We start from the raw sequence: 12,508 nt of genomic DNA on the forward strand, positions 1-12,508 counted from the left end.
GGAACCCACGACAAATTTAAAACAGCTTTGGTTAAGTGAACTTGTGCGAATGAGCCAAAACTAAACTTGCTTTATTTACATATATAACCTGGTTGGCCAAGTCCAAAATTTAAACACCCAAACAGACCCACGACAAGCTTGTTCATGTGAGTCTAAAGTGAGCAGTGCCATATGACAAAAGAATTTGCCCTCCACACCTACCCACAACACGCTCATAAAACCTGTTTCTTTGTGCTGAACCACCATTTTTGTTGGATTTAGACTTCCTCACTCTCAGTTGTCAGTTCTCTTGGTCAGTTCTCACTTATAATTTGGTGTTGTGTTGTGAGTTACTTGTTTCGTTGCTAGTCGTAAGTTTTGTTTATGGTTTTGATACCAAGACGAAGCGGAGAAGAACTAAGGGAATCATGTAAAGGTAAGATTTACACTCCTCTTATAAAATTAAGCATAGATCGAAAATATACTTGTGTTGGTTAGTCTATGATGATAAAGTAAGCCAAATTAAGTAAACGATTAATTTCATTGCATCAAGAACTCGTAGAATTTTGTTTATAGCCTAAAACTTTTATGCTTTATTCTTTGTCATACTCAGCGCTTCACTGAATCGACAACGTCACTCACTATACTGTCCGCGAGAGTAAAGAAGTCCCTCGAGCCAGAGCGATACGCAGCTATGTTTGGAGGGTATCGCGCACTATTTGCAGGCGCTAAGCATCTGGGCGCCTCGCCTCGATGTCTGTCTGTAAACAACTGTCGTAAACATAATTACTCATATCTTTGTTTTAGTAAGTGGATTATCATCATGTGGTCACGTCATTTGATTCAGCGCAGTCTTGTATGTTTGCGTATTGAGTTCTGTTTTGTTTTGGACGGTCCTTGCAGCTATGGATATAAGAAAACGTGGTGCTACTATACATATAGTGGAGAGAGGGATTTAATTAGACTGGTGATCGAGTGTCGTGAGAATGAATGTAAAGACAAAAAGTTATTAGTGCCGATAGAAAAGGCATCAGAACGTGCCGCAAACTATTGTAAGTGACAGAGAAGAACTAAGTTTCAGAAAAAACTACTAAACGAATTAGAAAAAACCGGCAAACAAACTCCGGATGAAAAACTCTGTACACCCAGAAAAAAAACGCAAGAAGGCTGACCACCATAAAGGACAAATAGATAGTTTTGATAGACGTGTAATCGTAGATGTAATACGCGATTTTTACACGACCAAAAAAATGTACATACATGTAATAGGTAGTATATTTCATAACAAGAGTAGAAAGTGAGTCATTACATATTTGAGACCATGTTTGAAGTGCGAGATTTATCGAGCACTTTAAATGGTCGAGAATATGTATAGACCAACTTTCACTTGTGTTTTGAACGTTACTTTTCGGAAAATTGAAACATTTGATAAGGTAATACCAAATATTTGTTTGTTTACGTCGGCAAAATCTAAAATAGATAGTAAACATTTTTTTGCCATAGTAAATAATGTAATGATGGATTTTCGCAGGTGATAAACATGGAACGAAAACAGGTCATTTCACAGTAGTGTAGGAAAAAAAACTATTACCTGTTTTGAGGGAAAGGATTAATTTTAAATGGGTTGAATTGGCACTTCGGCGTCTTTTCAAAGATATGGGGTTAAAGTGGAAGAAATGTGATTCCAAAAGAAAATGTTTGATTGAAAGGCCTGACATTATTAATTGAGAGTTTAAGTATTTGCAAGTGATGAGGAATTTAAGGGAACAAAATAGGAAAATTTTCTTTCTGGACAAAAATTGGATGGACAACAATTTAACGTTCCAGAAATGTTGGCTAAGTGTAGACATCGATGGTGTGTTACCTTATATGAACGCGTCAAACCGTGTGAAGAGTGAAGACGGCTCTAATTGTCGCGCGAAACGTTCAAGCGTAACGCCTTCAAACTACGAATAGGCCAGAGCTCAGGGGACTTCTTTACTCTCGCGGACAGTACACTAATCTACTGCTGAATTCTACAACAGAACAGTGTCAAAATTTTTGTTTAACCTTAACCTAGTCTACAGATTAAAACAAGCCAAACCAGTATTTTACGTTGTGTGTATTCAGTAGCCTTGTTGATAAGTGTAAGTTCCTTTATAACATGCTGTAATCATTATAGCTAAGAAATAGCTAAAAACTTTGCGAAAATTACTCAAATTTTGTGTCTAGTAAGAAATAAAAGTTTGATAACAATTTTAAAAACGAGAGTAAGTTAACACCCTGTGTTTGCAACACCAACAAATGCCAAATAATCAAATAATTCTAATAACAAACAAAAATTATTTAAATAATGAATTTTAATAAACCAAATCATTCTAATGCAATTGTATTTTTTTATAGATCTTCTGAAGCATGCGGTGGAGTTGATGGATTCATAAAAGAAGTTGAAGGTGAAGTGGAAGATAGTGGGCATTGTATTTATTATATTAATAAATTGTCTTGAAATGTGAATGTCTTGTATTTCTTAACCTAACAGATAAATTATAACCAATACTTTTTTAAGATCACTTAAGACTTATAAATAGGCTTCATTTTATTATCTGTAAATCTTTCTTGGAAAAAAATTAATTATTTTTTATGTTTAAGAAAAGGGTGAGCTAAGTTAGCATATGAATGGTGTGAAACTGCTTATATGTTAAATAGGTATAAATTATATTACTATTACTATAGCCTATTATTATTATTATTATTATCTCTGATCATGACAGTAATTGAAGTATATAAAACTTCGTACCAAGTTCTGAGTGAGTCTAAAGGTGTGAGCTTGTTTGTCCAAGTCCAACATGTGCTAAAACCAATTCCAATATGAGTCTAAGCCAAGTCCAATATGAGCCTACTAAAATTGGGCTTGGGTCCCCAAGTCCCGAACAAGTCCATAATGAGCCTGTTTAATTTATCAGTGCGAGCTTGTTTGCCCAAGTCCAACATGTGCTAAAACCAATTCAAATATGAGTCTAAGCCAAGTCCAATATGAGCCTACTAAATTTGGGCTTGGGTCCGCAAGTCCCGAACAAGTCCAAAATGAGCCTGCTTAATCTTCTAGACCCGTTTTGTATCCATCATTCCAAGCTTAGAGTGGGTTTGTGCCCATGAGTTCACTGTAGGTTTGGGGTTGGGACTTGGGTTGGACTTGGGGAGCCAAACCCATAACAAGTTGAACAACTGCCAACTTCGGTCTCTAAAACAAGTCAAAACCAAGCCTACAGACTTTGGTCCCTGAGTCTAAACCAGGCTTGGGAACTTGGGCCAATGGACTTGGAACAAGTTCCCAGCAAGCCCATTGTGCTGTTGGGGTAACCACTAGCTGTGTACCCGTTCTACGCACGGGGATCTTATAGTATTCAGATGAAACCTTATATAAAGAACAGCAGTTGGTTTGCATATTTTCAGATATGCTGGCCAAACTATTATACATAACTTCATTTTATGTTGTATGTTGTTCCGGATCGGTATGACAATCAATAAAAGGTTAAATTACCTGTGTCCACCGGTCGATCCTAATGTATCCTATTAAAGGAGATGCATTTCGGCGAAATTAAATCGCCATCATCAGTCCTAATATAAGGTCTTGAGCTTCCCCATTAGGTGTGTCTTAGAGTTTTTGAAACACATACACGAACTGTACACTTAGGGACACATGACGAATAAAACATAAATACACGGTAGGCCTACTTTTATTTTTACTATGGACATGTAGACGCGCGTCGGTCGTGTGCCGAGTCTCGACTGAAAACACTCATTTAAAAAATGTAAGTTTCCCAGTCATATACAACACTGAGTCAAGGTATTTTCCCAGTTATCGAAACTCAAGAACAATTCAATACACAAAGAATCTCTATTTTCATTTACGGGTACCCTACAAATTATTGCAATTGCGATTAATTAAATCCGTTATGTAAGGAAACACGTTTTTAATCTTACTTTTGGTTTGGATTTGCTTTCAAAGCGTGATCGGAATTGGTTGCGGTATTTGTAAACAACATTAAATGTAAACATATCAGTGACAGCTAGAAGAAATAATCTTGATTCGAACAGCTGTTCGTTATTTCATAGATGAATATGTGATAAACATTGGGAGAAAACTTAAAAAAAAATCGCATAAAAATGGGTTTTTAAACGTCCGTCATTTTATTTACAAAGTAGTGACGCCATATTTTAATGGCTAAAGACAATCTTGCCAATTCAGTGAATACATTAAAATGATTCGAAACTTGATAGGTACTCTCGTTTTTCAGAAGGCCGCGTAAAATGGCTCTTGGGCCGTGACAGACAGGAAGACAGACGGACAGAAATTTAGATGAGACTTGTTTCGGTTTCTTTAATGTATAAAACGTAAAAATAACCTAAAAGTTTATGATTCTGAGCAATGTACAGACAAAACCCTAATTTTATTTATATATAGATTTAAGTTTTGGATGTTGCTCTCTACAGGATTGAAATTGTAGTCTATATAGAACTAGCAGAGTACTCGTTCTTCTTTCGGGGTTGGAATATAAGTATAAAATGCTTATTGCAGTTATACTCAAGCTTTGCGTTTGCAATAAGGGAGGACACAGTTTGATAAAATTTGCTTTTTTAAATTTACAGTATTCTATAGTACTACACATCTATCATAGCCATAATGTTCTACCCCTTCGCCTAAACAATAGAGAAAAATAAATTATCAACAATTCGCAAAATATCACAAATTATTCATGAAATGAAAAACATAAACATAACTGTAAACAATCCTACTTTGACAGTTCTCATTGTGAATCACAGTTTTTTGTTGCTGCTTAGTTCAAATTAGCTGTTTTCATAAATGCAAAAAAATATAGTGCTGCACCCTGTTGGTAAATCTTATAACTTTTTAATGCTTTTCCATATCATAGAACCAACTTTTTTAGTTGAAACAGCTGACTAAATTCTTTAATTCCCTTTAAATATGAATACTCATAAGGTTAACATGGGGAATTACAGAGCCACTGGGGCGGAGTCCGAAAGGATTTTTGAGATAATGCCTATATGTTAATCGGGAATGTAAGCTATCACCATGCCAAATTTCAGCCCAATCCGTCCAGGGGTTTATGCGTGATTGAACTTCAAACACACAAACAAACAAACACACAAACTTTCACATCTATATATATAATACGCTAAGCCGATTTTTGTGAACAGAACTCCTCCCTCATTTTTGGACCGATTTTGATGATTAACGTGTCAAAATAATGGCCCTGATCCGTAGTTTTGCAAAGTGTTTTTCGTTTTTTGATATCTTTATTAGTTTGGGCAGGATCTTCCATCAAAGTTGGGGTTTCTCCCATAAGATTAACATGGGGGAATCTAAATATTTAATTGGAAACTTTGTCTCCACTAATTTGAGAGAACGGCTGGGCGTAGAAACTTGGTAGAGGTGTCCAAAGAAAGGTCTTGGTCTGTAGATGAGTTATCAAAAGAAAAACGAAGTAAATTCGCTTAGGGCTCTGCCCCAGAAGCCTTTAAGGATCCCTCCACTGATTTGTTTACATTTTGGTCATGTGGATAATACTTTTTAATAAAACAGCTGTTAATTTTAAAATTGTATTTTAAACAACACACATTTATTGGGAGTTACTGAATTGTCCAAAAGAAGTATTTGCAATGTTATTTTCTGATTTTAAAATTTATTTTCTTCTGTATCATGTCATGTGTTGCAATATAAAGTTCCATTACGAAATCAGTGGAAATCCCTTTATCACAGTAACTCTTACAATTATTTCTTATTGAACTATCTTATATCTATTTTACGGGTTGGTGTCTGCCTTTTTCACACCTTTTCCCTATATTTTATCATTCTAGAAAGATGTTGTAGGTTCATGAGATTATTGTCATACATGCTTTCAATCATTGGAAAAATCTTTGATTGTGTAATACAATACAAAATAATACAAGTGCAGAAGGGCACGGTGCCCATTTGAGCCGTGTCCATATTTTGTTAAATTAATAGTGGTTTACAGCAACTGGATAAAACATTTTACAATATTTATGTAGAAATATGTGCATGATTTAGAAAGTCATTAAGCTGGAAAACTGCAATATATTGCAGACTTTTCAGAGAGGTTACTTCGATGTATTCATTCAGCTTAGTGGAAACATAATATATAATAATATATATAATGTATACAAATAAGAACTTGAATTCTTAGAGAGCCTTTGAATTTTATTAGACTAACAAAAAGGGTTGTGCATGTTTACTAGCGCTACTCAACAAAAAACCCATTTAATTTATCTCTAAAATATATATTCTTAAAAAGCGCACTGAGCAGCAGCCTAAAAAATCTATGTAACTTACCCTTATATAGTTAAAAAATGCTCAAACTCGCATTGTGACATTTTGAATTCGGCTTATATTTCTACATCAGAAAATTCAACTGCAGGAGAGTTTTATTGTGCTCTTATCGTGTCTAATCACATCCAAACACAGAAACCTTGCCTAAAATGGTACCTATCTTGACAAATTATTTGCAGTGGCCTATATTACGGACCGTGGCCCACTGGGTTGGTAACATTATTGAAAATAACGCGACATTTTGGCTGTAAAAATGGCCCAATGAGTAAATACTATTTAAGCAGCTACTGTCATGACAGAAAGGTCATATTCCTTTTAAACTAGATCGCATCATCCTTTATAAGATACGTTGATTAACAATGCATGTAAACATCAATATTACTTCTTCCATAAGAAGAGATATCAGATAGCATACTAACAACTCCGATGACGTACAGGATGGGAAATATTTTATTCATTGAATGATCAGCCATATTTGGTAACTAACGCAATTAATATCATTATTATTTTTACACTTATTAATCTTTAAACAATCCTAAATGCTCAAAATATGTATAATTTCACTCAATTTATCGCAGCTAGATGAATTAGCGCAAGCCTTGAAACTAACCGTCGATTTCGACGGGTTTCACCTAGTTTATAATATTAGTATAATAGTATAAGATAACTTACCATGTTGTCATGTTTACCATAATTATTATGTTTGTGTTATAAAAGGTTTGGCAATATGTTTTGCGGCCTGACTGCAATCAGGCGACTGTGACGTTATTTTATGGTATGATTTCAATAAATATCCCGGATTAGCAACAGCCCAACACATCACTATCCCCTCCATGCATCAACCGCCGATCCATAAATTGGAATACATAAAATGTTTGTAATTTAAGTATCCAAAATGGCAGTTTTAGACCATTTCTTTATCCAAAGTTTAGTAAAAGAATTTTAAAATCGCCATTCAACTTTTAATGAAAGCAGCAATTTTGCCAAACTACCAACTTTTTTATTACTATTATTGTAATGATTATTAAATGGAATAATTTTATAATGTGAAGTAGGCCTACAGCGCAACCATTAACCTTAAAATTATTGCTCGTTTTTTAATCACTCTTGTTTCCTAGATTTTGCAGAGCCATGAATTATTGTCTTTGTTTTGTCTTAAAATACCGTCTGTGGGTACATACTTATTACTTTTAACTAATTAAAAAAAGTAGGGGGGTCGGTACTTTTTTTTGGCGATTTGGCGCGGGCGGAAATGAATAGGCCTACTTTGTGACTTGTGTATGATCTTGACCATTGTAGGATACTTCGCAAGCAATATACTGCGGCGTAGTTGTCATACAGTTAGTACTATAATGTTACGAACCTATGGATTTCCAGTAAGTTTATCTAGACATATAACTTAGTTAACCTATCATAAAGTACCATTTTATCTTGTATAAATTGGACATCCAAGGGGCCCAGCTATAGCAAGCATTTTTTAAATTGTTATTTTTTTGTGTTTAACCCACTATTTCAATAGCACAAAAACAGCCTGTGTGTAACATAAATGATCAACTCTGTTCACTATAACCTACACTTTACCTTCCTAATCCAACCTATCATCAAAACACTTAATACAGCCACGAATCCGCATAAAGCCCAACTTGCCTTCCACACATGCCTAAATAAGATATGAAAAATTCAGTGCTCAGTTGTGTTTTAGATGTACCTATGTAAAACATGTAGGCCTACTTTGAATACCTTTGCATTAGGCCTAACTTATTTTTATCCTCTTCTCTTCTCCTCTTCAGTTTTCGTATTTTCATTTTTTATTTCAGTTTCAGTTTTAGTTGACCACAGGCAGACAAGAATGTTAATAGAATAAACCCAAACTTCAAACTATCTTAGTTAATAAATTGACAAACTCGAACGTTATGGTGTGGGTGGTGTCGCCCTACACACATTCAAATCCTATCTTGGTAATAGAAGGCAAGTGGTCTCTTTGAGTGGTGCAAAATCCCAGGCCATGACTGTAGAAAATCCCAGGCCATGACTGTAGCCCATGGAGTTCCCCAAGGCTCGATTATGGGGCCTGTACTGTTCCTTGTCGCCATAAATGACCTCGAATTAAATGGTATGGCCCTTAGATTTGCGGATGACACTACCATCTTCTCGTCTGGTGAAAATCCTACTCTTGCACTTGAGACAGCTGACATCCAATTTGAAGAAGCGAAACACTGGTTTGCGTCCAACAAATTAAAATTGAATGAAGACAAGACGCAGAGACTTACTTGTACTCTCAGTCACCACGTACAAGATGTACCAAACGTAAATCTTCTTGGTTTTGCAATTGATCCAAAACTTGATTGGGATAAACACATCCAATCAGTTGGAAAAAGACTGTCCAGGGTGGTTCATCTACTTCGGAAGTTGACTAGGCTTGTCAGTAAACCTTATTTGATTATAGTGTACCATAGTCTGTTCCATAGTATTTTAAGCTATGGTCTCCTTCTCTGGGGCCATGCACCATCATGTCTTGAAATTCTCAAATTGCAGAAGAAAGCAGTACGTATTTTAACTTCTAGTAAAAGAAATGACCATTGCAAACCTCTGTTTGTCAGCACCGGTATTTTAACTATTGTCAGTCATTACATTTTTTTGTCAGCCGACCATGTGAAGGCAAACCTACATAAATTCCCTACAAGAAATACTGTTCATAGCCATGGTACAAGACATCGCTCCGACCTGGACATACCGTTCTGCCGGCTGTCTAAAACCAAAAACTCTTTCCCAACGCTTGCCCTGAAGATTTACAACCACCTGCCTACGTCAATCAAGAACCAAGGGGAAACGGCCTTTCGTACAGCCCTGAAAAACTTGTTGAGGGAGAAACCATACTACAGCCTACAAGACTTTTTTAATGAAAAACTCTTAAGTCAATAAGCCTGCGGCAAAATCATCCACCGCCAAAGTACTTTTAAATACAGTTCATACTTCAATCTATGGAAGTTTTTATGTATATAGTGTAAATAGAAAAAAAAGAAAATTGACGCAACCTATCCGGCTTTGCTGGTCTCGGTCAAGGAGGAGGTAATTAAAGGTAATTAATTAAAGGTAATATTAGTGACCTCCGAACATTTTGGCATTGTTATTTTCAGGTTAAAAGTGAGTCTAATACTCTAATAGTGGCTTTACTTTAGTACTGTACACCCTAATAGTAGCCCTAGACACTCATTCGAATGACAAAATTGATATATAGATTATTCAACATATCTATTATTTCATTCGGTTAGTTAGGTTAGGTTAACCTAATTAACCAAACTTGATATATCGAATGAAATAATCGATATATCAAATGAAATAATCGATATAAATAATCCTTATTTCACTCCATCATATCAAGTTGAAAGCCTTGGTCAGCACTTTAACCATTTATCATCCGAAGTCCTCGCCACTATCCAAGGAAAGGGGAGTCGTCATCTTCATCATCTCTTCAAATTTCTTCACTCCTTATCTGTAGAGTGTTATAGTTGTTTTGTGTAATTGTGTGTTAGGCAATTTGAGCTCTTAGATGTTGAAAGGTGTGTTCTTCGATGAATTCAGTAATGGTGTAATATGGTCTGTCAAGTAGGTACTGTTTTAGTTTATTGGCAAATTTTTTGTTGTTGTTTAAGGATTTGAGGTGGTCTGGAAGTAGGTTGAAGAAACGTGACCCTGTATGTAGTGGAGTGTTACTGGATTTTTTAAGGCCGTGTTGCGGTAGGTCAATGTCGGATCTATGTCTGGTGAAGTGGGTATGTTGATTTTGGCGGAGAAGTGGTGAGGAGTTTTTTGCTAAAATAACTGTTTCGAGGATGTAGGTTGAGATTATGGTGAGGATATGGTGTTTTTGAAAATGTGGCTTGCAGTGTTCCTGGGGGTTCTCTATTCTCAGTAGCCTATTGATCTTAAAGCCTCTTTCTGTAAAACAAGAATTTTGTTGATGTTGGCTGCTGATGCTGCTCCCCATGCGGTGATTCCGTATCTGATGTGTGATGCAAAGATTGAGTGATAAGCTATGAAAGCAGTTTCTTCATTTGTCAGTGTTCTTATTCTTCTTATGACATGTAGTGAGGAATTTAACTTTTTACATAGAAATTCGATATGTTCTTGCCAATTCAGGTGATTGTCTAGAATGATTCCAAGAAATTTTGTGGAGTTAGCTGTTGGTACTTCCAGATCTTTCCAGTTATTGTCGTTTTCCTGTCTAATTTTGTTTGATGGAGTGAAGTTTATGTGTGTTGTTTTATTTTTGTTGATCTTGAGGTCTATTGATTGACAGATTGATGTTGCGTTTTCCAGGGTTGAATTTACTTATTGTGTTTTTGTTGAGAGGATTTATGTGGGGGATTAAGATTGTTGTGTCATCTGCAAATTGTATGCACCTTTGTTGATTTTCAAGTTGTTCTGGGAAACTGTTTATGTATAGTAGGAAGAGAAGAGGCCCAAGTATTGAGCCTTGGGGAACTCCTTTCGTGGACTGTTTTAAGGAGGAACTTGTCTTTATAATTGCATTGTTTTTCGTTTGTTCGACTACAACAAATTGAAATCTGTCAGTTAGGTAGTGTTTAATCCAGTCGAATGCTTTGTCCTTTATATTAAAGTAGGTCATTTTTTGAATTAATATTTCCCAATTTATAGTGTCGAAGGCCTTTTGCATATCAAGAAATATGCCTGAGGCAGATTTTTTGTCTTCCCATATTTTTGTAATTTCATGACAAAGTTGACTTATAGCGGTGTTGGTGCTTTCTACCTTTCCTGAACCCATGCTGTTGTTCTGCAATTAAGTTGTAGGTTTCAAGGTGGTGGACTAATTGATTGTGGACAATACATTCCAGCAGTTTAGATATTGTTGGTATATTACTTATAGGCCTGTAGTTTCCAGGGACGTGTGTGTCACCTTTTTTATATTTAGGGTAAATCTGGCAATTTTTAGTTTTTTAGGAATTTCTGCTTGAAGAAAGTGATGTGTGCACTGAACAATATCAGATGCTTCATTTGAGTTAAAGAAGAGACCGGCTTACTTACCCAAGTTATCTAAACTCTCATATCACCAACAGGATTATACATCGAAATAATACTAAAATTACATTAAAAAGATAAAGCAAGGACTATTAATTATTTGGGATAGCCTATCTCAACCCATGGGTGAAAAGAGAACACCTTACCTTAATTTTCTGTGCTTCATTGATCGTTTGTTGAAATGCCCCAGTATAAAAACTGTTTTTTATATCAAATAACTCGTCAATAGCAGGTTGCTGACGAGAATTTGCCATTATAGATTTGGTCAATCAAATTATAACACTTGGACGCTGACCTAACCTGTAAGACGACGAGTTGTTTCCAATCCAAAATTCCAATGTTTGAGACGAGTTTGACATCGACACTCGACAGTTTTGACAGTCGACACGACACGACAGTCAGTACCATTGTTGCCAACGTAGTATTCCAATAGGACCCTAACCGTTGTGATTCATGACATTAAGTTTTTCAAACGTATATATTATAGTATGTTTTATCATAGATAAAACATAATCCCTTAGGTTTTTTCTATGATATTATGTTGTTTTGTAAAATGTGATGACTCAGTAATAATTGTGAAATAGTCAACGTTAGCTTATGAAATCTAGCACTGCATTAGATTGCAAAAAAGGTATGGTATAGAACGAAATTTATAGAAAATAATATTTACCATTAATTCAAAGTGCTTGTTAAACAATTAATTATTAGTATCCTTCGAAGAGAAGAGAATAGAAGTAAGATGCAGAGAAACACTCAGTGGTACACTTAAGTGGTGTCTAGCACTAATGTAGTCGCTTCGCTGGTGTCTAAGGCAAAGTCCAACACCACGCATCCACGGCCACCTTTAAAGGTGGTCCCCATCTCACTTTCATGAGCTACAGCGCTTATACGGTGGAAGGTGCCAAATTCCTCAACAGCGACTGATTAACTCAGGTTTAGGAAAAGAACTTTAAAACATATTAGTTGAAAAGTCATGCTACAGAGTTCGTGATTTGTCCGCTGACATATTATAGTCAGTGATTCCTGTTAAATTTAACCATGGATAAAACATACTCCTTTCATTTCATTTCATTTCATAAATAAATAAAACAAATGTGTCAGATTGCTGAAACAGTTTATTTAGCTAGCAGTCTTTTGTAG

The 12,508-nt window shown here is 35.6% G+C and overlaps 1 protein-coding gene across 1 annotated transcript in view; it reads right to left on the reverse strand.

Annotated features, from left to right (window-relative positions):
• Positions 1 to 11,722, reverse strand: part of LOC128986246 (coatomer subunit epsilon) — a 28,409-nt gene extending 16,687 nt beyond the window's left edge. The window contains exon 1 of the mRNA XM_054406495.1: positions 11,515 to 11,722. Coding sequence (XP_054262470.1) covers positions 11,515 to 11,622 — 108 coding nt within the window. The 5' untranslated portion in view covers positions 11,623 to 11,722. The remainder of the gene's footprint in view (positions 1 to 11,514) is intronic.
• Positions 11,723 to 12,508: the final 786 nt, after the last annotated feature.

The sequence above is a fragment of the Macrosteles quadrilineatus genome, unplaced genomic scaffold (assembly GCF_028750875.1).
Source record: "Macrosteles quadrilineatus isolate MER2022 unplaced genomic scaffold, UCM_ALF_1.0 Scaffold_1__1_contigs__length_201487025, whole genome shotgun sequence".
NCBI classification, from domain to species: domain Eukaryota; kingdom Metazoa; phylum Arthropoda; class Insecta; order Hemiptera; family Cicadellidae; genus Macrosteles; species Macrosteles quadrilineatus.